Source organism: Cervus elaphus, chromosome 1, assembly GCF_910594005.1.
Source record: "Cervus elaphus chromosome 1, mCerEla1.1, whole genome shotgun sequence".
Classification (NCBI taxonomy): domain Eukaryota; kingdom Metazoa; phylum Chordata; class Mammalia; order Artiodactyla; family Cervidae; genus Cervus; species Cervus elaphus.
The window spans coordinates 77,558,022-77,584,914 of record NC_057815.1 but is presented as its reverse complement, the minus strand read 5'-3'; the positions used below and the strand labels follow the sequence as shown (position 1 = coordinate 77,584,914).

Sequence of the window (26,893 nt, the reverse complement as noted above, 5' to 3'; positions counted from 1 at the left end):
AGGCCCCTCCTAGTCCCTGTCAGAGGTTCTGATGAGCCTCCTGAGAAGGCCTGGCCTGGGAGCCAACGGGGGTGTCAGGCGGAGGAAAGGTCTGTACTGTAGGAAGGAACACTCTGGAGGAGGTGGACCCACTGGAGGTGGCGAGGAGACAGGATCTGAGGCTACCTCAAAGGGCCTGGTGAGAACCAGGGAGGACCTGAATGAAGAAAGAAGTGACGGGATATCCCAAAGTTTGGGGCTTTATTTTCCCTACAAGACCTGGCAAAGAAAGACAAAGTTGCAAATACATTGCACTTGCATCTTAGAGGAAAACTGGAGTCAGACTGCCCAAGTCCTTGGGCCACGTGAGCTGGGGACACACTGGTAATTAACTGGGGGAACAGAGCTCCAAGGCCAGGACACAGGATTTGCCTGTCAGGTCTCAGCTCACACTCTTTTTCTTCTGAGAGACCTTCCCCAGCTCTGTGTTAGTCAAGGACTCCCTGTAAATTCCTTCCATGCACTTTGTCTAGCATAACTAGTCATCACTCATGACTTCATCACCCTGCGATGGGCATCGACTTGTAAAGGCGAAACTGTGTCTCACCTGCTTATCACTGTGCACCAGTGCCCCGAACTGTGCATGGTACACAGAAGGGAGTGTCTTAGGACCCAGGGTTCTGAGCAGTATAATTTGAAAATCATTGAAGGATAGGCACCTGGCGCCCTATGTTTGTGAAAGAAGCTGCCATGTCCCCTTTCCCTGGATTTCAAGTTCAGCTGGAGCTGAGGGTCAGTGTCCAACTATTGAGACCTCCCAGCTCTGCAGTATTAACTGACTTGGTGCTGGTGGCTAGGACAGGCCAGGGGCACCTGACTCCACTGGTTCAGTTCACTTCAGTTCAGTCGCTCAATCATGTCTGACTCTTTGCAACCCCATGGACTGCAGCACGCCAGGCCTCCCTGTCCATCACCAACTCCTGGAGTTTACTCAAACTCATGTCCATTGAGTTGATGATGCCATCCAAGCATCTCATCCTCTGTCGTCCCCTTCTCCTCCTGCCCTCAATATTTCCTAGCATCAGGGTCTTTTCAAATGAGTCAGTTCTATGCATCAGGTGGCCAAAGTATTGGAGTTTCAGCTTCAGCATCAATCCTTCCAATGAATATTCAGGACTGATTTCCTTTAGGATGGACTGGTTGGATCTCCTTGAAGTCCCAGGGACTCTCAAGAGTCATCTCCAACACCACAGTTCAAAAGCATCAATTTTTTGGTGCTCAGCTTTCTTTATAGTCCAACTCTCACATCCATACATGACTACCAGAAAAACCATAGCTTTGACTAGATGGACCTTTGTTGGCAAAGTAATGTCTCTGCTTTTTAACATGTTCTCTAGGTTGGTCATAACTTTTCTTCCAAAGAGCAAGCATCTTTTAATTTCATGGCTGCAGTCACCATCTGCAGTGATTTTGGAGCCCAGAAAAATAAAGTCTGTCACTTTTTCCATTGCTTCCCCATCTATTTGCCATGAAGTGATGGGACCAGATGCCATGATCTTAGTTTTCTGAATGTTGAGTGTTAAGTCAACTTTTTCACTCTCTTCTTTCACTTTCATTAAGAGGCTCCTTAGTTCTTCTTTGTTTTCTGCCATAAGGGTGGTATCATCTGCATATCTGTGGTCATTGATATTTCTCCTGGTAATCTTGATTCCAGCTTGTGCTTCTTCCAGCCCAGCATTTCTCATGATGTACTCTGCATATAAGTTAAATAAGCAGGGTGACAATATACAGCCTTGACGTACCCCTTTCTCGATCTGGAACCAGTCTATTGTTCCACATTCAGTTCTAACTGTTGCTTCTTGACCTGCATACAGATTTCTCAGATGGCAGGTCAGGTGGTCTGGTATTCCCATCTCTTTAAGAATTTTCCATAGTTCTTGGTGTAGTCAATAAAGCAGAAGTAGATGTATTTCTAGAACTCTCTTGCTTTCTCAATGATGCAACGGATGTTGGCAATTTGATCTCTGGTTCCTCTGCCTTTTCTAAATCCAGCTTGAACATCTGGAAGTTCATAGTTCACATATTGTTGAAGCCTGGCTTGGAGAATTTTGAGCATTACTTTGCTATCATGTGAGATGAGTGCCATTGTGCGGTAGTTTGAGCATTCTTTGGCATTGCCTTTCTTTGGGACTGGAATGAAAATACCTTTTCCAGTCCTGTGGCCACTGCTGAGTTTTCCAGATTTGCTGGCATATTGAGTGTAGCAATTTCACAGCATCATCTTTTAGGATTTGAAATAGCTCAACTGGAATTTCATCATCTCCACTAGCTTTGCTCATAGTGATGCTTCATAAGGCCCACTTGACTCTGTACTCCAGGATGTCTGGTTCTAGGTGAGTGATCACACCATCGCGGTTATCTGGGTCATGAAGATCTTTTTTGTATAGTTCTTCTGTGTATTCTTGCCACCTCTTCTTAGTATCTTCTGCTTCTGTTAGGTCCATACCATTTCTGTCCTTTATTGAGCCCATCTTTGCATGAAATGTTCCCTTCAGAAGTGCGGAAGATGAGGAGATGACATACTCTTCCTCTCTTACAGGAGATGCAGTTGGGACCCATCACACCTTGTGGACCAAAATCCAGGACTGGCAAACATCACTCCTTGCCTAGCCAGTGCCCATGGCAGGCATCCCCTATAGACGACAGCAGTTTCCTGCTGAGCCTGGTAACTCCTTCCCAATCCCTCTCCATCTAGCACCAAGAATGAAATCTGTTTATCAAGCCAGGTCCAGGTGTTATGCAAGCTAGCTCCTTACACTTGGATACCTGGAATCAGGAAGGCCAGACATCCAAATGAGAGATGTGTGCATGCATGCAAAGTCACTTCAGTCATGTCTGACTCCGTGTGACCCTTATGGACTATAGCCCGCCAAGCTTCTCTGTCCATGGGATTCTACAGGCCAGAATACTGGAGTGGGTTGCTATGCCCTCCTCCAGGGAATCTTCTCAACCCAGGGATAGAACCCACGTCTCTTAAATCTCCTGCATTGGCAGTCGGGTTCTTTACCACTAGCACCAGCTGATGGTAGGCACTTTTTGCTTCTCACATGGATGTAGTTGTTGTTCAGTTGCTAAGACATGTTGGACTCTTTGCGACCCCATGGACTACAGCACACCAGGCTTCCCTGTCCTTCACTATCTCCTGGAGTTTGCTCAAACTCATGTCCATTGAGGCGGTGATGCCAGAGGGTGAACATTTTCTCCAATGGAATATCTTTCTCAAGCTGACAACCAGTCCCTCTAAACCTCCTGTACTGTCTTTCAAATGCGATAAAGCACCTGACCTCCCAACTGGCTACGGTGTTCCACGCAAGAGGCCATACCTGCTTACCTGCAGATGGTAACTGGGCTCCAGGAAAGACCCATCTAGGCTGTAGCAATCATTTTTCTCTTAAAAACAGCTAATAGGAAACTAGCTCTCCCTCACACTGGGGATGGGGGTGGGAGAGTGCGGTGATCAAGTCATCCTGTCTAAAAAGTGAGGTTTTGATTTGCTGGGTTCCCTTTCCTTCATCTTTAAGGCAACACGAACCCAGAGGCATCAGAGTTATGTCGCCATAAGCCTGGCTAAGTGTTATCTGTAAGTATCTTGAAGGCAAGGGCCAAGGTTTTTGTAAATACCTCTGCTGACTCCTGCCAAGCACCCAGCGCACTCTGCTCACAGAGGGTGAGCTGACAAAGCTGCAGGTTTACTGCCTAATTAGCACAAGTTAAGTATCATCTACTTTCTGAAAGTACACATTATGTTTAGATTGCAAGTGGAATTATGGAGTCAAATAAAATCTGAACTGATCAACGCACACCCCATGATTTCAGCTGTTTAGAAGAGCTGAGCATAACAAAGGAAGCAAAAAAGGCCCACTAACAACCAGAACACAAGCCAAACACTCCCACACTAAGACGTGTAGATTTATCAGTAGGGAATGCCTCTAGTTACTCTCTTAGAGCTTATTTACTCCAACTCTACAAACAACTCTGATGAGCTCAGACTTGCCTCATTTGCAGATAATAGTACATTAGGAAAAGCATATTTAAGGGCGAGTATATCTGAAAGTGGGGACACTGGCAGCAACAGAAGGAGTGAGCTGGGAGCAAGGTCAGAGAAAGAAAAACCATACTAAGCCTTGGAGTAGTTCCAAGAAGCAGAGTTTGGAGACGTTTGACGTAGAAGTAATTCTACAAACCATCAGAGCCCATCTTACAGACATCATTTTAGTACAGTGAGGCATAATAATGACATTGACTCATTTGTTAAAAACAAATTAAATTATGTTTTTCTTCTAAAGAAGGGGAGAAGGATGTAATTCATGCCAGAATTTTAAAATTCAAGGTAGCACATATTTTAAAGATATTTTGGCAATTAAAGGGATGAGCTTTTTTTAAAGATAACTTTTTTAATATACAATTTTAATTTATTTATTTATGGCGGTGCTGGGTCTTCATTGCTGTGTGGGCTTTTTCCTAGTTGTGGAGAGCGGGAGCTACTCTCTCTTTGCACTACACAGGCCTCTCATTGTGGTGGCTTCTCTTGTTGAGAAGCATGGGCTCTAGAGCACAGGCTCAATAGTTGTGAAGTGTGGGCTTAGTTGCTCTGTGGCATGTGGAATTCTCCCAAATCAGGGATCGGGAGACACAACGCATGTGTCTCCTGCATTGGCAGGCGGATTCTTTAACTCTGAGCCACCAGGGAAGCTCAGGGATAATTTGATCATCAGGAAAATTAATAAACATGTAGGGAAGTTTTACCCTGATGATGTTGTTTAAATGTGGCATCACTACAATAAGAGCAGACACCAATGCTGGGGCTGAACTGAACCTGTAGGGGTAGACAGTATGGACCCTAGGGGTCTGGACAGAGAGAAAAGTTGACACAGGCCTTGGGTGTCAATGTGTATTGACAAACGCTGAAATAAACCCTAAAATGAATACAGCACCACGGGCCTCCAGACGACAGCCTGCCTTTCTTATCCATGATGGATGGTCTCACACAGGGACTGCAGCAACCCACTCTAGGGGCCATCACTGTGCTATTTTTGTTTGCTTGTTTTTTGTTTTTCATTTGCAGTGCTTTCACAGGTGGCTGAAAGGCAGGTTTGGGCGTGCATGTTCAGGTTCAGCCTGTCACTGGCCCTCTTTGGTCTAGGCTGGGTCAGGCCGACTGTGCCATAAACTCCTAGTCATATAAGGAAGAAACCAGGGGACTGTGACAGGACAGTCTTCAGCTGAAGACATGCAGAAAGCCTTGGATCTACATGCAAAGTAGTTCTGTCCTGGGTTTCTAATACTTCTTTTTCTGGTATTGCATCTAAAATTCTTACTGAAGGAGTCTTTTGGGCCTAGAAAAGAGAACAACAGTCTCTAAGGCCCCTTGCTGAATCATCTAACTTCAGAGAAAACAAAGCATAACTTTAGTTCCATCCTGATGCTCCAGGCCAGCTGCATCTATCTGGGACTTATCACCCCCTGTCCGGAAACCTACCACCCCCTACACCCGCCCAGAAGACTTATCACCCCCTGCCCAACTACAAGTGTCATCTCAACAAAAGAATACTCAAAATATCCCGCCTGATTGACGTTTCCCTTATCGCTTCCACAAACCTCCCTATAAGTATGAAGCCTCCCTGATCCCTTTCAGCGCTCAGCCTGGTCGTTAGGCCGACTGTCGCCCCTCCTTGCCTGAATAAAGGTAACCTACTTCTGTTGAGGTCGTCTTTCCTTTTCTGCCTCGCCGGAACTATGCCTTACACTTACAGGATTTTAAAGTTGAAAGGAACAAACTTAGTAAAGGCTTTGGAGCTGGGAAGATGCAGGTCTGAATGCTGGATATGTCATGGGAGCAACAATAATACCTACATGATGGGTCTTGTGTATATTAAGACAACATAAATAGAACATCTAACATGGTGTCTGGCACATAGAAAATACTCAAAAAATGACAGTGAATATAAAAATGTATTTGATTAAGGGTGCCCTCCAGGAAGAGGTGGAATCTGACTGAAGGATATCACCACCATCACCATCCCCCCAACCCCAACCCCAACCCCCTCCAACTGTCTCTTCTAAAGGCTGACTTTCAACACCTGGTTGGTGAGAGGGGGCCTGAGATAACAAAACACTCAGTCTCAGCCTCACATTCATCTTCTCCCTGAAGTGGGTCAAGCAGGTAAAGTTGTGAGGGCATCAGCGAGGGTCTCACCGAATCAGCCCACTGGCTGGGGAGCTCGTTATCTCCGGCGTAGGACATCCAGGCCTGGTTTCTGTAGGACGAGGGGGGCGTCGGGATGAAGTAGCCAGTGAAACCAGGTCTGTTGGCAGCTGGGATGGCGAACACTGCCGGCACCGTATTACCTGGCATGGAGGAGATGGATGGGTGAGATTAAGCCAGCGCCTTGCCCACTGGGCTGACATCTGCACAAGCTCGGGGAAGCTGGAAACGGGATTCTGGCATTGGGGAAGGAGCTACTGGGGGCGGGGGGGAGTGCGGAGGGCAACAGATCTCCACCTGCAGCCTCAGCCCCTGCTTACCTGCCCAGAGAGTAGTAGAGTCACCTGCTGAGACTCGGACCTGGCTTTCTAGAGAAGCGATGGCTCAACTCCCCTTGCCGAGCCTCACCAGCTCCCCCATCCCCATCCCACACCCCTGACCTGCTGGCAAGAGGAAATGACACCTTGGTGCTAGGGGTTCTCCTCCCAGAAGGATGGGTGTTTTTAAAGAGCCAAGAAGAGGAACCAAAAGGAATGGGTTTCATTGGTAGAATTTCTGGACACACTATGCTTTAATAAGTGTTGACAACTGGGTGTTTTAGCCTAAAAGGAATGGTTTGACTAAAAGAAAAAAACCTATTAGTGCATGTCCAAACTTCCATGTTCATTGTTTGTAATAGCAAAACACTGAAACAACCAGTATGTCCCTCATTAGGGGACAGGATAAACTGGCATATCACATAATAGAATACCATATGGCAGTGTAAACAAATGAACTAGATCAATATGAGTGTAGCAACCTGGAGAACCCTTGCTAACAATGTTTAGTCAAGAAAATAGTGCAAAAGGAAAGGTATAGCTTGACATCACTTATGTAAATTTAAAATATATACAGAATTAATACAGTATATTGTTGTAACCAGTGAAACGTTAACACCTACAACTTAAGGACTGTGATTACCTCGGAGAAGGGGAATGAGTTGGGGGTAGACAGTTATATCTGGAATGCTTGTTTTAAAGGTCTGAGATCTGGAAAGATGTTAACATCCACCCTGACTGTAATGTATCTTAGTATTTTGTCAGATTTCAGATATTGTAAACAAATAAAAGCAGTAGCTCTTCTAGACAGGGCAACAGGGGATCCAGAAATACAGTCGCTTTGATCCCTGAGCCTGGCGGACAGAAGGTGGAGAGCGCGGAAGGCAAATACAGAGGTGGAGGGGTGATGCTGGGACAGGGCGCGGGCTTCCTCCAGGCTTTTCTCCTCTAGCCCACCTGAGTAATTTAAAGCCGACTGATCCAACTGCGCCACGGACACGGGGCCTCGGGACACCTGCGCGAAGGAGGCGCTGTCGTGCAGCTGCGCGGGCTCGGGCCCCGCGGACTCGGCCATCCTAGTCTTGCTGCCAACGTCCGAAGTGGACCTGGGCGGGGAGAGAGGCCACCTTAGCCGCCTGCCCGCGGGGTGAGGCGGGGCTCCCGGGGCAGGTCACCGCCGGGGAAGCGGGGGAGCGCCTCGGCCTCCGAGCCACAGGACTGCTGGGTCCTCGAGCCTGAGTTTGCAGCTCCCGGCCCCCCAGTGACAAAGGGGGCCTACACGCCCAGACCTGGAGCAGCCGTCGCGGTGGCCGAGCTGGAGTCATTTTTAGACATTCAAGGTCAGTGCTCCCCTGTGGGTGACTCTTGTGTCTGTGGGGGAGTAGAGCACTTCATCTCCACATAAACAGGAGCCAAGCAATTAGCACTGGGTCTTAGCTGGGGATGGTCAACCTGGCAGGCGATGACATCACCGGCAGCCAATGGGAAGGCTTCGTCTGGAGAGCGGCAGCAGGAAGCAAGAAGCCCCAGGCTCCGGAAGCTCCGGCTGGGGTATGCTCTCTGCTCTCTGGAGCATGAGCTTAGCGCTTGCTGGGTGTTATGAATGTGAGAACACGTTTTTGTTTTTAAGTTCCACAGGTAAGCAGAGAATCTGGCCCACTTAACACCCATTCCCACTTAGTGCTCAGAAAGCCAGGTAAGAAGAGGGGGCTGGGGTGGGGGCACCGGCCTCTCCCCCCAGTATAAAGGGTGCTTTAGCCAGTCTGTCTTCTCTTTGGCAGAGGCATTCGGCTTTCCTAAAATTCAGATGGAAGGAGGCAAAGACAGCCCCAGCGGGTGGCGGGCTGCCAGCCCACAGAGCCACCTTCTGCGCAGGGGCGCAAGGGAGCAGGACAGGAGGCAGGGGTCTGAGTCCTAACTACCTCCTCTCTCTGAGCCCCAGTTTCCTCAGAGGGGAGGGTGACTCCATCTCAAAGGTTCCTCTCTGGTCCAACCCTCTGGGTTCCTATGGAGGGCAGTGACCTCTTGATACTTGGCAAGGATGGCAGATGGTGCAGAAGGACTTGAGAGGAGAAATAAGTAGGTTCCCGCCTTCAGCAAATGTAGCATGAATCACTGATGACAAGCTCCTCCAATTCAGAACCCTCAGGAGTAACTATTCCCCAGGGAGGGTCAGACACAGGCTGTGAGGATTAAATTTCACATGAGGTGGGTGGTGGGGGACCAGGCCAGTGGGGTCTCTCTTCCTTTCTCCTTCTCTCATTTTCTCACTCCCACAGCTCTGGCTTCTCATGTGCTGTTTCTAGGCATCAGCTACTCCTTTAGAAAACCATCCTGGGAAAATCCCTGGATTCTGCTCCGCACACGTGGCCACCTTTGCGGACTCCCAGATCATTTAGGCCGTTTCTCTCATTTGACAGATAAAGAGAGAGGAGCCAGACAGGTGAGGCACCATGCCTGGGGTTACACAGCAGGCTACAGGCAGGTAAGGTGGAACTCTGGTCTGCTAGCCCCACCCCCAACCCCCTACTCTGAGCTTGACTGGGGTCAAAGGGGGATGCCTACATACAGTTCAGCATCCTAAACTGCTGGAAATGAAGGGAGGGTTGTTTCTGAGGAAAACTCATTTCTTTTCACCATTTTCACAAAGTTCAGACCTGTGGCCCACATAGAGTGTGACAAGCACTTTGGGGGAGGCCAGGGCAGTGGCCCATATGGACCCCAAGGCACAGTATCTCTCCAAGCCCTGGACATATTGACTATTCCAGCCTCCCCTAGTGCTCTTGGCTGTTGTTTTCCTGTCTATATTTAAAGCATATGCTTTTTATAGTGTTACAGAGCAAAGAGAATGCTGAATATATGCTTCCCAGCTGACCTGTCCAAGTTCATGTACTCTCAGCCTCCCCATCTTGGAAGGCAAGAGTTAGGGCAGGAGCCTGGACACACTGCTCCCCAGCCTCTTGGACACCACCCCTCAGGAACAACGGGTCTTCTGACGCACACACCTGCAGGAGGTGCCCAGACTTGAGACAGCTGTTGTGACGGCCCAAACTGGAATAATTTTTAGAGGCTCAATGTCAAGGCATGGGGTTTTCAGGGTATGGGGCAGTTGACCTTGGGTTTTTTCAATTGTGGGTTCTACAGGACTTTCCATTTTCAATGGTAAGAAAGTAGGCCAACCCTCTGTGGCCCCCACTTCTTTCATGGCATTCAAGGTACCCTGGTCACATGGTTGTCTGTACAGGTGATGCACCCCTGAATGGGGCAGGGCATGAAGGAAATATGTCAGGGCAGGGCTCACAGGACCAAATCCTCTGCAAATATTTCAAATAAGGGAAAGAGAGGAATGTGTTACCGCCTGAGAGAAGCAACAGCCACAGGGCCCGTCCGCGGAGGCACAGGTGGAGGGGGAGAGCCCATGACCATTTCAGGAAGCTGGGAAAACCTGTAGGCCTGCAAAAGAGACAAGCATGCAGGGAGATACATGTTAATATCTGGTGCTCATCAACACACAGGTTCTTCTTACTTAATAGAGAAGCAGACTTCAAGGGTTAGACTTTCCTTCTTTCCTCAAAGGTCCCCCCTCCATCACCCTTAACATGTTTCCAGTCCCCTCTTCTATCTCATCTACCCCCACTCTTCGCGATGGTGGGCCCTTGCAGTCACAGAGTCCTTCAGTTGGTCTTGGAATCCGCCAAGTTGTTTCCCGCCTTGGGCTTCCCCAGGAATGTTCCTCTCCTGGTTCTTCCCGTGGCTTCTTTCTTCATGTCATTTATCCAGCCCCATGTTCCCTTGGAGCTCCATATTCTGTTTTATTTTTTATCATAGCAGTTGTCACTCTGGTATTATATCATTGCTTATTTATTATTCACAACAAGACTGTAATGAGGGCAAGGGATCTGTTGTCAGCTGTATCTTCACGCCTGGAACAGTGCCTGTTATATCTTGGATGGGCAATAAATATTAGATAAAGAATGAATCATTGATTGTGCTTATTTTCTCACTCATGGAAAGCGGGTTTCGTGGGGGAAAGCAATGGGTTTGGAATCAGGAAGTATGGGTGGAGGTTTGCTAATAAATAGACTTTCTGTCCCTAAGTAAGTCAGGTGACTTCTCTGGACCTCACTGTCTTCTGCTGAGATGGAGACAAGGATGCCTTGCTCAGAGGGGTAGGTGCAAAGAAGATCAGGCCAGGCAGTGTATATGTAAGTATTTTGTGATCTATAAAGCACTACTTAAAGATAAGGGATCAAAACTGTCAAGTGAAGATTTTAATCAACTCGGGAGGGGAGAAAAGGAAAATGGTCAGAGACAGGACCAGCGAACCAGACCATAGCCTCTGAGCAGGAGAAAATCTAGGAATGCTCTCTGCGAAGACAAAGCTTGGCTTGTGCCTCTTATTCATTTTTTTCTATAGGTATCAGGCCTGCCATATCTCTTAAGGAACAAGATGATAGGGCTTTAAACCTGAAGATATCCAGACAAAAGGTAGCAGGAGAGAGAATCCATAAACAGGATCCTTTAAAATGAATGAGGGAAAAATAAATAAATAAATAAAATGAATGAGGGCTTTTCCCTCCGGCATTATGGGCGTCCCACACGGCACAGTGGTGAAGAATTCACCTGCCAGTGCAGGAGACGAAAGAGATGTGAGTTCAGTTCGATGTGAGTTCGATTCCTGGAGTAGGAAATGGCAACCTGCTCCAGTATTCATGCCTGGAGAAGCCCATGGACAGAGGAGCCTGGGGGGCTACAGTCCATGGGGTCGCAAAGAGTCAAACATGACTGAGTGACTGAGCACACACATTATGGCAGACTACCTACTCATAAGGGCCAACCCACTAAATAACAAGTAGATCCTAGGTAAAACATGGCTTTTAATGCATGCTGGAATTGCAAGACGTAAGGAAATCTTAAGGATTCCCACCCACTACCCACCTTCTCCCTCCCACATCACAGCAAACTAAAATAAAAACTGTGAGCTGAAATCAGAGGTGGAAACAATGAGCAGTAAACAAATATGAAAGGTGAGATTGCCTGGAAAACAAATGCCATATTGGCAATCAATTAATGAGATCAAGCCTGGGATAGGGCAAGGTGAGGCAGGTAAAACTGAGATCCTTACAGCCAACCTAGGCTCTTCTTTTGATTCAGTCATTCACACTCTGTAGACACGTCGGTCCCTCTGCACCTTATTTTTCTATTATTTATTTTCCTTGTGAAATAAGGTACTGAAATACTTTGTGGGTTTCCACAAAAAAGCATTTCTTTAGCCATGAAACCATTCTGACATAGCCCAAATACATAACCAAATCAAAGCAGAACTTCTCTGGTTGAAGTTGAGGGTGGGGATGCCTTGGTGAATTTGACCCTCTGCTTACCTGCATGATGGCACCTGGGGACTCCCTGAACCCTATGGTTTTGCAGAGTTTGAAAATCATTGTCCTTCCAGCTTGGCATTCCATTATTATCAACAAACCAAAAAGTAAGGACATGCCTTTCCCAAAACAGACAAAGAGGTGTCTAGCCCCTCGTCTCTCTTCTGGCCTCTCCTGATATCAGTAGAGGAGACAGACAACTTATTTTTATCCCTGGTTCTTGGAAGGCGTATTCTGTAGTCAACACAGTTTTCCAGCCAAGAAAATGCATTTGGTGTCTCTGTCTTATAACAGTTAACCAAAGAATTGATTAAAAGTTCTGAAGTTTTGACAAGTACCAAGGGAATTTCCTTCTTTGGATGATTTTTCCAGGTACAAAGCAAGCCTGCACAAGAGATCAAGGTCTCCTTTGGTCCGTACCCTTGGCCCTCCTGGGCAGCTACAGGTTCACATGAAAAGCAGAAAGGCCACCTGTGCCCTTGGCTGAGGAATTCCTCCAAGCAGGGTCTTCCTCCCTTCCCCTGTGCAGTTCCCCCATGGGTCCAAGTCCTCCTGGATTTGTATTCTGGCTTCTTTTCCATGTGTTTGGAACCTGACTCCCTGCCAGCTGCCTTGTGACTCAGATCTCACTGGAAGCTATTGTTCAAAACTGTTACCTTGTTCCAGGTTTCTAGTTCTGTGACAGTGGCCGTGAGGGGCCCATTCTGGCACCCAAGGACACCATCTTTTGGGATCCCTGTCCTCTGGCTAGAAAGGACATCAGACACTCGGAACTGAAGGCAGGCTTTATAAATAGTTCTTAGGTCTCCCGGGTGGAAGAAGCCTGGATGTAACAAGAAGTGGCCACCCTTTGAGCTCAGAAGTTTGGTTGTAAAAGTAGAAGGGATGGTAACCACGGTCTGCTCAAGGTTCCCGGTCCCGATGTCCTTGGGCCGGGGGTGGGTCAGGGCCATTCTTTCCAGCAAACCCAGTGGAGAATGAGCCCAGGTGAGACCCCCTGTGTGCTGGACCCTCCTTGTGCACATGCATCCATCCAGAGGGGGAATCTGGTCGAGATCAACCTTTGGCGGGGCAGGGGGCGGTTAGCGCTAGAGGGGTGACAGGTCAAAGGGGGCAGCCTGCAGCTGGAGGAACAGATCAGGGTCTCAGGCTTTGCACTGGTGGGAGAGCGAGGACTCACAGGCCAAAGCCACCTACTCTAGTTGGAGGCCACTGTCCAGGGCCAGCCAGTCAGCCCCAGGCCAGAGTGGGTATGCCAGTCTTTCCATTCCTGCTGACAACGCTGGCTTCCACTGCGTGGCGCCCCTCCCACCGCACTGCTCAGCACAACCTGTGTCTACCTAAGGCCCCATGCAGCTATAAATAACTTTACATCCGATTGCATGAAATAGAATCTTCCAGAGGATAGTTCTTATTTAGTTGAAAACAGAGGGCGTGGTAACTGAAGACGGACCCCCATGGTGAAAACCCAGTGTTTATCTTGATCTCTCAGCTTACCAGGAGTTACTGAGAGCAACACTGAGGCTCTCAAGGCCCTGGGATTCATAGAAGGTTCGAGCTAGACAGAGCAGGAGACACCAAGACCTCACTCCTTACCTTCACACAGAGGGAAAAGGAAACCCAGAGAAGTGAGCTGACTTGCCCAAAATCACACGGCCAGTTTAAGGGCCCTGTCTCAAAATTCTGAGCCAAGGGTGGCGTGGTGCAGAGCACATGGGTTTGGAGTCAGACAAACTGGAGTTGAAACCTGGCTTTACCAGGCGCTTAACCTCAAGTAACTTACCTCTCTGTACCTGTTTTCTCATTAATGAAAGTAACGGGATCATACCCCCATTTCAAAGGCTGTTTAAAAGACTCATTTTATATGTTGATGTGATGTCTGGCACATAGTGGGTACTCAATAAATGATATGCTCTTCCTTCTGAGACCAGATAGTATTTTGATACAGTAATTGTAGTAACCAAGACCTTGCCACCACAGTTCCTTGAATCCAGGGCCCTTCCCCTGCCCCAAGAACATCTTACCTTCCTGCCCCAGGGAAGGAAGTCCACTACCACTAAAGATGGCCCAAGAGTCAACTGTTCCTGGCATTTCAAAAGCTAAAACTATTAAAATATAAGAGTTTTGGATTTTGAATATAAAAAACCTAAGCCCTTAAAGCACTCAAAGCTGATGCCAAAATGAGCTTTGAAAGAAGTGAGGTACCTTTAGGTCAGCGGTCCCTAAGCTTTTTGACACGCCAGACCGCTTCACGGGATACAATGCTTACATGGAACTGGGGAGGGGGGCAGTTTCAGGATGATTGAAGCGTATTACATTTATTGTGCACTTTATTTCTATTATTATTACATCAGCCCCACCTCAGATCATCAGGCACTAGATCCTGGAGGTTGGCAATCCCTGGTTTAGACCACTCTGCCCCTGTATTAGGCAAAGACCGTTAAGTAAAGAAGAGCAGAGCTTAGATGCTAATGAGTCTGGAGAAGGGGCTCTGTGTCCCATCTCAATCTGGGAGAACAGGGGATGGAGAGGTGGAAGAATAAATAGAAGGAAGATGCTAGAGAGGGGAGAAGGGGCAAGGGTGTGTGTGTGTGTGTGTGTGTGTGTGTGTGTGTGTGTGTGTGTAAGACAAAGAGGGGGAGAGAGAGGTGAGAGGCAGAAGGGACAGAGAAGGCTCAGGCATGGGAGAAAGGGAAAAGAAGGGAGGAAGGGAAAGAGTCTGCTTGTAAGCAAGAGGACCAGGAAACAGCTGTGCCCTACCCAGACTAACACCTGCAGACTAGGTGGAAAGGAGCACTTCTCAGAGGTGCCGCCCAGAGTAGTTAGATGAGAATAAAATGAGACCAAGTACTGAAGCTTTCTTCACACTCTGACCATGCTTTGCGCCTTGTAGGCACCCACCCCTACTCCTACACACACACACACACACACACACACACACACACACACACACACACACACAAAATAAGCTTAATCAGAGATGAGGAGGGAGGCCCTGGACTGAGATTGAGCTTTTGGCACTAGAACAACATCACAGAGAAATAGTTACCTGTCTTGTACACCTGAGTTTGTGAGCTGAGCTACATATTCCTCTCCTCTCTCCCTTTCCACGCAGCATTCCTCTACAAAAATGTGATTTCTACTCACTTGAATGGTTTCTCTAAGCCTGAAGGGATATGCATTTGCCAGACACTGGGCAGCCTGTTGGTTTTCCAGGGGGATTCCTCGGGGCAGCCCATAGGCAAAGATCTCCAACCCAGGCTGTCCCAGGTAATATAGAGCGACCTACCTTCACAGACTCTGGGAGTTGGGCAACACCTCATTGTTGGCAGCTAGCATAACTGACTCCATCTTGGGCCTGTTTAGTTCCTCCTGTCCTTCCACTGACCCTACCTGGGACTGTACCGGGTGGTAAATCACTTCTGTGCTGTCAAGGGCTTTGCAGTTAATAGATATTATCTAATGATCATTAGGTTCCAGGTGGCCTCTATGCTCTGCTACTCTCCAGTGATAAAGGTTTTCATGATGTAGTCCCTGCACTCATAAGACTAATTACCCATCATAAATCTTGACTTAGGAATGCACTCCCTGACTCCCTGTCCCCCAAACCCTAGGTTAACTATAAAACTGTCCCAGCAGCCCCTCTGCAGTGTTGAGTGCAACTGCTAACGCTTCTGGATCGCCCCCTGCCCCATCCTACTCTGGACATAAGTTACCCTGTAATACTGATCCACTGATTACATGGAACTGCCTCATTTTTAGGTCTCCAGATACCTTCTTGGTTTGTTGGGTTCCCTCCATCCTTGAACGCCATTCAGCACTGCCTAGAGTAGACCTCTTCCTGTTGTTCAACTTCATCAAACTGCCAATGACTTATATGCAAGAACTAACATTGAGCACCCCCCGCCCCCACTTCCTGCCCCACCAAACCTGGCTGGCTGGGAGCTCAGAATAGATTCAAATTAGATTTGGAGAAACACAAGAAATGTTTAACGTTTTTTGAACCCAAGTGCTGTGGATGTAAATTCCTGCCTGATATGCCTGGTTATCTCATCATTAAGAAAGTTTAAGAAGGGGTCTTTTGTTTTATTTTTGAGGGGAGAGGAGGAAAACAGGCTATAATCTTCTCAATTCTATCTTAATAGAGATGTCTCTCTCTTACAAGGGGTTATGATAGGAATGAACAAAACCCCATCCAACTGGGTAGGCTTCCTTATAAGAAGAGCACACTCTGAAATTCAGATTTGAGTTCTCATCAGAGCCTGGGACAACCTTCTGGCTTACCTGGCCGGAGGGTGGAAAGAACATGGGCTCTGAAGTTAGAGAGCCCTGGGTTCCAACCCCAGTTCTGTCCTGTGTCACCTTGGGCAAGTTTCTTTACTTCTCCAGGTCTCAATTTCCCATGGAGTATGTGGGGGATAGTAATGTTGACTTCATGGGGTGGTTGTTAGCTCAGAAGAGACAATGTGCATGTGTGGTAAGTTGTGTTTGACTCTGTGTGATCCCATAGACTGTAGCCCACCAGACTCCTCTGTTCATGGGATTCTCCAGGCAAGGGTACTAGAATGGTTGGCATGCCCTCCTCCAGAGGATCTTCCAAACCCAGGGATTGAACCTGCATCTCCTGTGTCTCCTGCACTGCAGGCGGATTCTTTACCACTAGTAACACCTGGGAAGCCCTGAAAGAGACAAGAGCACTGAGCCTAATATCCTATATAGTGGGAGCTCCATAGATAGCAGCTGTTGTTATTATCACTGTTAGTTGCATTTGTAAGGCCTCTAGTGGGGAAGATGTTCTCACCCTGCTACCTTTCTTGGAGGGCTTCCTGGGTAGCTTAGTAGTAAACAATCTGCCTGCGGATGTAGGTGATACAGGAGATGAGGGTTCAATTCCTGGGTCAGGAAGATCCCTGGAGAAGGAAATAGAAACTCCAGTATTCTTGCCTGGACAATTCCAAGGACAGAGGAGTCTGGTGGGCTACAGTCCATGGGGTCACAAAGAGTCGGACACAACTGAGCATGCACACATACCTTTCTCAGCATCCCCTACCCTGACACCAACAGGAAGGCTATAGGATGTTTTCATTCCACTTGGCAGAGACCCATTATGGCTGCTAGCAAAATTGGATTGGTCATTAGGTGTCAAGTCTAATTTCTTCACAGATTCAAGGGGTAAAATATGATCAAGAGTCTCCTGAACTGAGGTGCAGGAATCCCCAGCTGCCAGCAATAACCTTTTCCATGATATAAATGCCATCAGCCTGGCCGTGTGCATTTAGAACCAGCAACTTCCAATTATCCTCCAGTAGAGCTTGGAGTGCTTCCTTTTTGGAAGCTGAAAAGTAATCATAGTTATCATTCTAAATTGCCACCATGTCCATTGATTTCCACATTATCATAGCACAAGAGGGCTTGGCAAGAACTTGGGTTAAGAATTATCATTGCTACTGTGTATTGTTAGCCATTTCTCTTTTCATTAAAATAAGGACCTCATGTGTTGTTGGCAAAAGGAAACCTTAACAATGAAAAAACTGCCTTTGATAGTCAGTTTGATGGATCATCTCTCTGCTGTGTTATTTCTCAGTTCACTTCCATTCTTTGGTGGCTTCATTTTTTAAAAGTATATAATACTAACGTTTCTGCCTTTCTTGGCACAATTGCCAATCCTGAATTATAGCAAACAGAACTATCTAAACTTTCATATTCCCACAATGACATTTTTAGATGGTTTTGTTAAATTGAGGCATATGGATGTGGGTTGTGGCATATTCTGGCCTGTCATTGGAAGTCTCATCCCAGTTGTTTAAGTTTTTCTCTCTGAAACCCAGATCTGTTCACAGACCCCCAGAGTCTGGCCTCCAGCTAGAGGGGCCCAGTCATTCCTGAGGATTATCTTTAAACAGAAGTGAGGCTTCCCTGAGTACCCAGAGCATGCTCTTAAAAAGAGTATAACAGAGTAGAAGAAAAAGATGTCATCTCAGAAGTGTCAGGAAAAGGGAGATAGACAGTGGAACCCAGTGGAAAGAAGAGAATATTTTTATAATAATGACTACATTTATCCAGTAATTCCATGTACCAGGCTCCATACAAAGCACTCTGATTAAAATCTACTAACACCCATTGGGTGCTAAGTGCCAGGACCTTGCTGAGCATTTTACATGAATTATCATCCTTTTCCCCCTGCAGTTCTCTTCTCATCACCATTCTATGGCTGAGGAGACAGGAGGCTCAGAGTTATGGTCACCAGGTAAGGTCATTCAGTTGGTGAGTACAATTCCACTCTGGGTAGAGGGAGAATTTGGGGATATGGTCAATGTCTGGAATCAGAAAGGATGAGTCAATGAAACTGAAGTCAATGTGGATCAATATAAGAATGGATACAGGTAGTCCTCCCCCAAAGGACAGCCACTTTATGTGGTAAGATTAGAGTGTTTTCAACATCTCAGTGAGAAAATCCCTTCTTTCCCCATAAAGAAGAGTACCAATTTAATGGGCAATTAGTTAAGAAAACTGTAATTGTGGAAACTGTAATACGACTGTCATGGGAAAGTATTTTAAAGTACCCGATTTGCAAGGCTCAGTGAGCATTTTTCTAACTCTTTCTGAAAAAAAGGGTATGTGGATTCTCATCTGATGGGAGCATGGCCAGTGGCGGCCCCAGAGTTGCTGGCCCTCTTCTGGAAGTCACTGCTTCTTGAACAGATCCAGCAAAGTTCCTGGATGGCAGAGGCAAACTCCTCTTCCTGAGATCTGGGCATTGACTGAAGTCTTCTATTTAACTTAAACACTGCATTAAGGGGACTTCCCTGGTGGTCCAGTGGTGAAGAGTTCACACTCCCAAAGCAGGGGGCCCAGTTTCGATGTCTGGTTGGGGAACTAGATCCTGTATGCTACAAGGAAGACTCAGCACAGCCAAATAAATAAATAGTAAATATTAAAATAAAATCCTTTAAAACATTAAGAATTTTGTACTGCATTCCACCTATATCTCAGAAAAATGGGATGCAAAAAAGATGTCCCACGTTTACCCTATTTCCTTTACTGATTTTGCTCTCTGGGTTTGCGTATCACAGGCTGAGAAAAATGACTCTAATATCAACCAGTTTTCCTTCTGACAATGTTGTACTTTCCCTAAACTGGCTTTTACTTAATGAAAGACCATAAAGTGAAGTCACTCAGTCATGTCCAACTCTGCAACCCCATAGACTGTAGCCTGCCAGGCTCCCCTGTCCATGGGATTTTCCAGGCAAGAATACTGGAGTGGGTTGCCATTTCCTTCTCCAGGGGATCTTCCTGACCCAGGGATTGAACCCAGGTCTCCCTCACTGCAGGCAGACTCTTTACCACCTGAGCCACCAGGGAAGCCCAAAGTGAAAGTCGCTCAGTTGTGTCCAACTCTTTGCAACCCCATGGACTATACAGTCCATGGAATTCTCCAGGCCAGGATACTGGAGTGGGTAGCCTTTTCCTTCTCCAGGGGATCTTCCCAACCCAGGGACTGAACCCAGGTCTCCCTCATTGCAGGTGGATTCTTTACCAGCTAAGCTACAAGGGAAGCCAATGAAAGACCATACTGACCAGCAAACAAATATTCTGGCCCACCTGGTCATTCAGCTTCTCACTGCAGGTTTGTAAGTTAATAATAAAGCAGTTTCAGTGAGTTTAAGCAACATGATCTGATCACCCTGGAGTAAATGGACAAAACAGAAATTCTGCACCTGCTGACCTAAAGACAAACTCTTGCAGTGATGATGACCTCATCCAAGTACAGGTGTCCCTGCCCCAAAGGCTCAGTTTGAAATAAACTTTGGTCTCTCCTGATAAGAGTTTTATCAACAGGGAAAGGCTGGGCCAGAGACTGACATTTAGAGAGAAAGACTGAGGGGATTAGGAATAGTGTTAAGAGAAGACATCTCAGGGCCCTGGTAAAGGAGAGAATCTGGAACAAAGGACAATAAGGAAGTTCACAACAGTGTGTAGATTAGGTAGTTATGTAGCATAATAGCAATTTATTAAATGCCGCCGTAGTGGTGCTGTTGGAGGCTGGTGGTTGAAGTTATCAAAAGGCTCCATAAGCTCAAAGGTGTCCCAAATAGTCTACTGGAAAATGAAAGAAATAATACGATGGAGATGGAGAGACAATATAACAGCAGAAGGCAGGTTAAGAACATGGGCTTTGTCACCAGATGGCCTGACTCTGGGTCCTGGCTCTGCCCCTTCCTGGCTGTGTGACTTGAACAAGCTGTGAAACCTCAGTTTCAACATCTGTAAAATAGGGATAAAACTAGTAACTGTCTCAGAGGCATACAGTAAGAACTAAATAAATGAGTTACCATACATATGACACTTAGATCACTACCTAGTAACAGTGAAGCACTCAATAAATGTTAGCTTTTATTATTGTTGTTGTTCACTCAAGAAGTTGTATCCAACTCCTTGCAACTCCATGGACTATAGCATGCCAGGCTTCTCTGTCCTTCACTAGTTCCTGAAATTTGCTCAGATTCATGTCCATTGAGTCAGTGATGCCATCCAATCATCTCATCCTCTGTTGCCCCCTTCTCTTCCTGCCTTTAATCTTTCCCAGTATCAGGGTCTTTTCCAAACAGTTGGCTCTTCACATCAGGTGGCCAAAATACTGGAGCTTCAGCTTCAGCAACAGTCCTTCAAATTAATAAACAGTATTGATTTCCTTTAGGATTGACTGGTTTGATCTCCTTACAGTCCAAGGGACTCTCAAGAGTCTTCTCCAACACCACAGTTTGAAAGCACCAATTCTTTGGTGCTCAGCCTTCTTTATGGTCCAACCCACATCCACACATGACTACTGGAAAAACCATAGCTTTGACTATATGGACCTTTGTCGACAACATGCCTTCTCTAGCTTTTATTCAGTTCAGTTCAGTTTAGTCACTCAGTCGTGTCCGACTCTTTGTGACTGTATGAATCGCAGCACACCAGGCCTCCCTGTCCATCACCAACTCCCGAAGTTTACTCAAACTCATGCCCATCAAGTCGGTGATGCCATCCAGCCATCTCATCCTCTGTCGTCCCCTTCTCCTCCTGCCCCCAATCCCTCCCAGCATCAGGGTTTTTTCCAATGAGTCAACTCTTCGCATGAGGTGGCCAAAGTACTGGAGTTTCAGCCTCAGCATCAGTCCCTCCAATGAACATCCAGGACTGATCTCCTTTAGGATGGACTGGTTGGATGTCCTTGCAGTCCAAGGGACTCTCAAGAGTCTTCTCCAACACCACAGTTCAAAAGCATCAATTTTTCGGCACTCAGCTTTCTTCACAGTCCAACTCTCACATCCATACATGACCACTGGAAAAACCATAGCCTTGACCTTTCATTAGATAATTACATATCACAATGACAATTTATAATGCTCTGTTAATGAGTAACTTGGAGATACGGCATGAAATATTACAAGGGCAGAATCTATACATCACAAAAAGCATTGTCTATTATGGCCTGTGGCTTATAAAACTATGTCTCTTTAAAAAGATTATCTGTAGATGCTATGGTGATGAACTAATTAAATGCAAACTAATTAAAATGGTTGCTTAAATCATGGAAGCCTTTAGTCACTGGGTACTTTCTCAGATACTGAAGTACAGTTACTAGTTAATGAGATGATCATGACAAACCTTTATGGCATTTACTGCGTGTCTGGCATCCGTCTAGTACCTCATGTTAATCTTTACAACCACCTTAGGAAGTTGGTTATTTTTCTTATCTGTTCATTTCACCTGTAGAAATTCTAAGTAACATCCCCAAGTCACAAAGCCGCTGAATGCTAGGGCAGGAATTCAAAGTCAAACCACCCGCCTCCAGAGCCTCTGCTCAGAACCACAGGCTCCATGGTCCCCTGACATGGGGCCTTGCCCTGCATTTTGACATTCAAATGAGGTCCTTGCCCTTGGGGTTGTAGAAAACCACCAGTGCACAAAGAATGATGTCTGGCCTTCACAGGAGGGGTAGAAAAGGAAATTCATTCAAAAACGCATTTCAGCTGGACATCAGGGCTTCCTGTGCGCCTATGCCCATAGGACTGAAAGGCTTCGGCTTGGATCAGAGATGAGGATGGGATGAGAGCCCAGCAAAGGTCATCTCCAAATCCCAAGGTGGCTCATCACAAAAGTCCCTACCCTTAGACCCCTGTGGGCACACCCCAGACAGGCAGATCTGATGATGACAGGCAGATGGGAGAGATGTCTGACTTACCGGCCGGGGCAGACTGTACTGGTACATTTCTGGGCGGTAGGTCGGCACCCACTGCACCCCAGCCCTGGGCCGCGTCATGGTCCCCGGAGCGCTGGTCACCACCTCGGAGTAGGGCAGGTGCTGGGCGGAGCCATAGGCCTCCGGGTGCCGGCCCTGGCCCGCGTGGCCCGCCGACGCCAGGCTGAAGGCCTCCTCTAGCAGCATGTGCATCTGCTGCCGGACCTCGTCGATGGAGGGCTGTGAGCTCAGGGTGGAGGTCTCCGAGTGGCCTTTCGCCTGCCTCGACCGGCCGTAGCCCCGCGGCTCATTCACTCTGTCGATGTTGGTTTCCTCTATGATCTCAGGCTCTGTCTGTGGGGCCAAACAAACGCCCAGGGATTTGTTAATGGACTTGCCTTCCGTTAATGTTGTCTGTAACTTACTCTAAAATGTTCCATTTGGACAAGTGATATTAGGCATTTGTGCTACTTTATGTTATACCCTAGGTGCCCTCTCTAGGATTCACACTACAGGGCTATTCAGCTAGTATTGTATCAGGCCATGCTCCAACTATCTATGTGAAATGAACCTCAGTTATTGGAGTGTAAGGAATGCACCGGGCTTTGCTAATTAGCATAATGAGGATGAGAAATGGCTTCTCACTGATGACATTAACAGTATCCTTTAAATCAGGGGCCCCCAACCTCCAGGATCTAATGCCTGATGATCTGAGGTGGAGCTGATTATAATAGAAATAAAGTGCACAATAAATATAATGTGTTTGAATCATCCTCCTGAAACCACCCCCACCCCAACCCCAGCCCCAGTTCGTGGAAAAATTGTCTTCCACAAAATATGTCCCTGGTACCAAAAAAGGTGAGGACCGCTGCTCTAAAATCTTTCATCAACATTCTTTACCGTTATGCCTTTCAGGTAAAGGAATCCAGAACACCCTGTAGTCTAAGCCAAGGGTTGGTGTTCTAGACCACAGACTAACTCTCTAAATGGTCCTGTGCCCAGGGATTGAGTGAATGGCTGGTCGCCTGATGCCATTTATCAGAGAGAAGAACAAAATCAGATCTCAGAGTGTGGAGCCCCCTGAGTTAGAAGCTCTAGGGTCAGGGCCCAGCAATCAGTGCCTTAACAAGCCCTCCAGGAGATTTGGATGGTTGCTCAAGTTTGAGACCCACCGCTCGAGAATGTTCGCCTGCCTTCTTCCAGTGAACCTTCCACTCCGGGAGCAGTTGCAGTACCCAAATGCGCAGAGAGCTGGGACTTGATCAGCTTCCAGAGCAGGCTGCCTGCCCTGTCTTATGTTTGCTGGCCCATGAATGCTTACTTAATAAGTCTGCATGTGGGGCAGGTTTTGCTCTGAGATTTGCTTTTGTGATAAGATGAAGGTGGGACTGTGGAGACTAGTTAATCCACATCCACTTCAACTATGCCCATGGCTACTACTATCTGCTAAAAGAACCTGAGTTCTGTGTCAATAAACTAGCATAGATTAGTTTGCCACCCTGCTCTCCATCATGACACAACTGTCACCTTAGGAAAATTAGAAAATACAGATAAGCAAGTGGAACAGGGCAGAGAAGCCTCAGGGCAAAACCAAGAGATGAGGAGCTGCCAAGACAACACCACCAAGTTGCTGCACGCAGGGCAAATGCTGCTGCAATGACCAGCTCTAAAAGGCAAGCCAAGAAGATAAAAGACAGCACAGGAAAGATGTTTCAACTGGGACAGTTACTTAACTTTTTGATGTTTTGGTTTCCTCGTCTGTAAAATGAGGATAAGACGACCTGCCTCAAAGGGTTTTATAAAGATTGAATAAGATGACTGAGGTAGAGTTTAGAACAGTAGCACATGGTAAAAACACAATAATGGTAGCTTTCATCATCATCATCGTTGTCATTATTCTTTCATTCATTCAACCACATGTTATTTATCACAAACAGAGCACTCAGATGGACTTCCCAGTGGCACTTCCAGGTGGTGAAGAACCCGCCTGCCAACGCATGAGACCTAAGAGACGTGGGTTCTATCCCTGGGTCTTGAAGATCCTGGAGGAGGGCATGGCAACCCCCTCCAGTATTCTTGCCTGGAGAATCCCATGGACAGAAGAGCCTGGCGGGCTGCAGTCAATGGAGTCGCAAAGAGTCAGACACGACAGAGTGACTGAGCACGAGAAGAATGTGCACATTAAGAAAGTGTCATCAGGGAACCCATTCATTAAGGGGAGCCCTTCCGTCCTTAAAATCTAGATGTGGAAGGTCAGAACTACATTGTTTTTCATGTTTTAAAATTTATTTACTTTTCTTTAGTATTAATACATGCGTATTAGAGAAGAAATAAAAAAAATACAGGAAGCATGAAAAAGAAATTAGTTATCTCCTGTAACCTTATCACACAAAATTAGGGCTTGTATAGTTCAAGATCAAAAGACAAGATTCTCTGCCAACTTGCAAGTCTAGATTTATCAACACATTCACAGACAGTGAATAATTCAGAATACTATTTTTATATCAACACAAGCAAGGATAGATTTATGGAGTAGAGTGCAAAATTACCTCTGTGATAACAAACAAGAACTCAAAGACATTTCATGCCTGGGTGTATGCCCCCAGATCCTGGGCTGGAGATGCACCGGGGCTCTTATGCCTGGGGGGTCTTTAGGGAAAGGTTTGAGATCACCCTCGGGGAAATATGCTCCCTGAAGACCCCGGGGATACCTTCTAGGCTAATGAAAACAACCTCTTTGTTTTGGTCATTGTTAACTTTTCATTTTTGGTATATACCTAGAGCCTGTTACACAGACTGAAGGAAGTCTGAAAGCAACTTCTGAACATTTTCATACAACGCTTAGAACATTCTGAATGGAACTCCAGAGCCTGAGGGACTTGAGGAGACTGTTTCACTCAAGCCCTATTTTAAGGCTGAAGAGCTGGAGGCCATAGCAGTTAAGTGACTGACCAGATGTCCACCAGAGCGGGCAGTGGCAGAGTCTTGCTCTCCCAGCTCCAGTCCCAGGCACATCGTGCTGCACCCCACTGCCTCTCACGGCTCCCTGTCAGTACTGGTTGCCACCCACACACTGCCCTTCCCCTGGACATCTCCAGTCTCCCTGATAAATAATGGATGCCTAGGGCTACCCTGCTCCCAGGAGGCAGGCTATGAATCTCCCCTCCCGTCAGCTGTGCTGTGCATTTCCAGTCATACTGGTGGGTCTCTTATTATGTGAATTTATAGTTGTGCCTTCAGCAGGGCCAAAACAAGCTTCTTAGCAACAACTTCCAACTCTCCTGTTTTCCGAGGATCCCTGGGGTGGGGCTGTACTGAATCGGGGAGGGAGTTCTCTGAGCAAGGCTTGGGGAAGACATAATCTTTGCCAAGGAGGTGAAGATACATTCTGTAGAATTCCATGGCATCTACCCCATAACACCCCAATGGAAATCAACCTCTGCTCACCCCGCTCGAGTTGTCATCTTGTGGGGGGCGGGTCCCTTTAACTGGAGGGACCAGAGTCATAACCCAAGTATGACTTCAACAGGTTTGCGCTAAAGAAGTCCTGTATTCCCACTGTTCTCACTTGGTTGTTTAGTCTCCTGATGTCTATAGAATGGGAACAAGCTCTTATTATTTTGTGGGATTTCCCATTTTCACATTTGATTTGCTTATTTAATCTCAAGCAAGTCTGAATGCTCTCTGAGCCCATTTTACTCATCTCTCGTGAGTTGAGAACAAGGCACTTGGCATTCAATAAAGCTTTGTGAAACTGAACCAAAATTTAAAAAATTTGTTTAATTAACCACGGAGTATTAATAGAATTTGAAGTTAAGATAAAGGGCCATGTTCCCCAACAAATTTCCTCCAACACTGCAGGACCACAGATAAGGTACATGAACTCCCTACACCTCAGGCTCCTCACCTGAAAAATGGGAGCACTGACCATGGTCTGGGATGTCCCTTCTGGTTCTTACATTGACTCTGATTTAGGTTGATTTCTTGGACTCTGTCTGCTCTAATAGAATCCACATTTCTCCTACAATCATGGTTCTTGGGAGAATCTGACATCCACTCATAAGGGCAATCCCTCCTCCCTCTGTATCACCTCCCTCCCTACCTCAAAATATATGAGTAGTGATAACTTTTTTCTTTTACTTAACAAATAATCATTAATTTCAACCCCATGATCAGCCTTGGGTTGGGAGTTGCACATATAATTAATAAGATAGTGTCATAGTCCTCAAGGAGCTCCCAGTCTACAAAAGGAGACAAGTGGCACAACAATAATAATAATAACAGCTAATGTTTACTGACAGCTTGTGTGCCAGACACTGTTCTAAGTGCTTTATATAAATCTTACAATAATCTACGAGGCAACAACTATAGCTATCCTTATTTTACAGTTGAAAACATTACTGAGACATTGACAGATCAAATATCTTGCCCATAATTGGTGGAGCTGCATTTTGAACCCAGAAAGTCTGATTCCAGCACCCAAGCTCTTACCCATCACATATACAAACAGATCCAATACCGTTATCACAGATGTGGGCTCTTACAGAGGGACAGACATCTGTGACCAGGAAGACAGACTACAAAGTAATACTTGAGATAATCTACCTCATCAGATTGGGCTTCCCAGGTGGCGCTAGTGGTAAAGAACCCGCCTGCCAGTGCAGGAGACATAAGAGATATAGGCTCAATCTCTGGGCTGGGAAGATCCCCTGGAGGGAGGGCACGGCAA

The 26,893-nt window shown here is 46.7% G+C and overlaps 1 protein-coding gene and 2 long non-coding RNA genes across 4 annotated transcripts in view; 2 read left to right on the top strand and 1 right to left on the bottom strand.

Annotated features, from left to right (window-relative positions):
- The window catches only part of KIAA1549L (KIAA1549 like), a 300,774-nt gene that overhangs the window by 4,469 nt on the left and 269,412 nt on the right, over positions 1 to 26,893 (bottom strand). For both annotated transcript variants that reach the window (XM_043908885.1, XM_043908889.1), the window contains exons 17-20: positions 22,168 to 22,518; positions 9,917 to 10,014; positions 7,519 to 7,667; positions 6,236 to 6,387 (exon numbers count right to left, since the gene is read on the bottom strand). In XM_043908885.1, coding sequence (XP_043764820.1) covers positions 6,236 to 6,387; positions 7,519 to 7,667; positions 9,917 to 10,014; positions 22,168 to 22,518 — 750 coding nt within the window. The remainder of the gene's footprint in view (positions 1 to 6,235; positions 6,388 to 7,518; positions 7,668 to 9,916; positions 10,015 to 22,167; positions 22,519 to 26,893) is intronic.
- On the top strand, positions 7,679 to 9,910 carry LOC122698217. The gene is made up of 3 exons (XR_006342291.1): positions 7,679 to 7,901; positions 8,982 to 9,046; positions 9,392 to 9,910. It is a non-coding gene; the product is annotated as an uncharacterized LOC122698217 (long non-coding RNA).
- Positions 18,127 to 25,917, top strand: LOC122698222. The gene is made up of 3 exons (XR_006342292.1): positions 18,127 to 18,186; positions 24,102 to 24,416; positions 24,946 to 25,917. It is a non-coding gene; the product is annotated as an uncharacterized LOC122698222 (long non-coding RNA).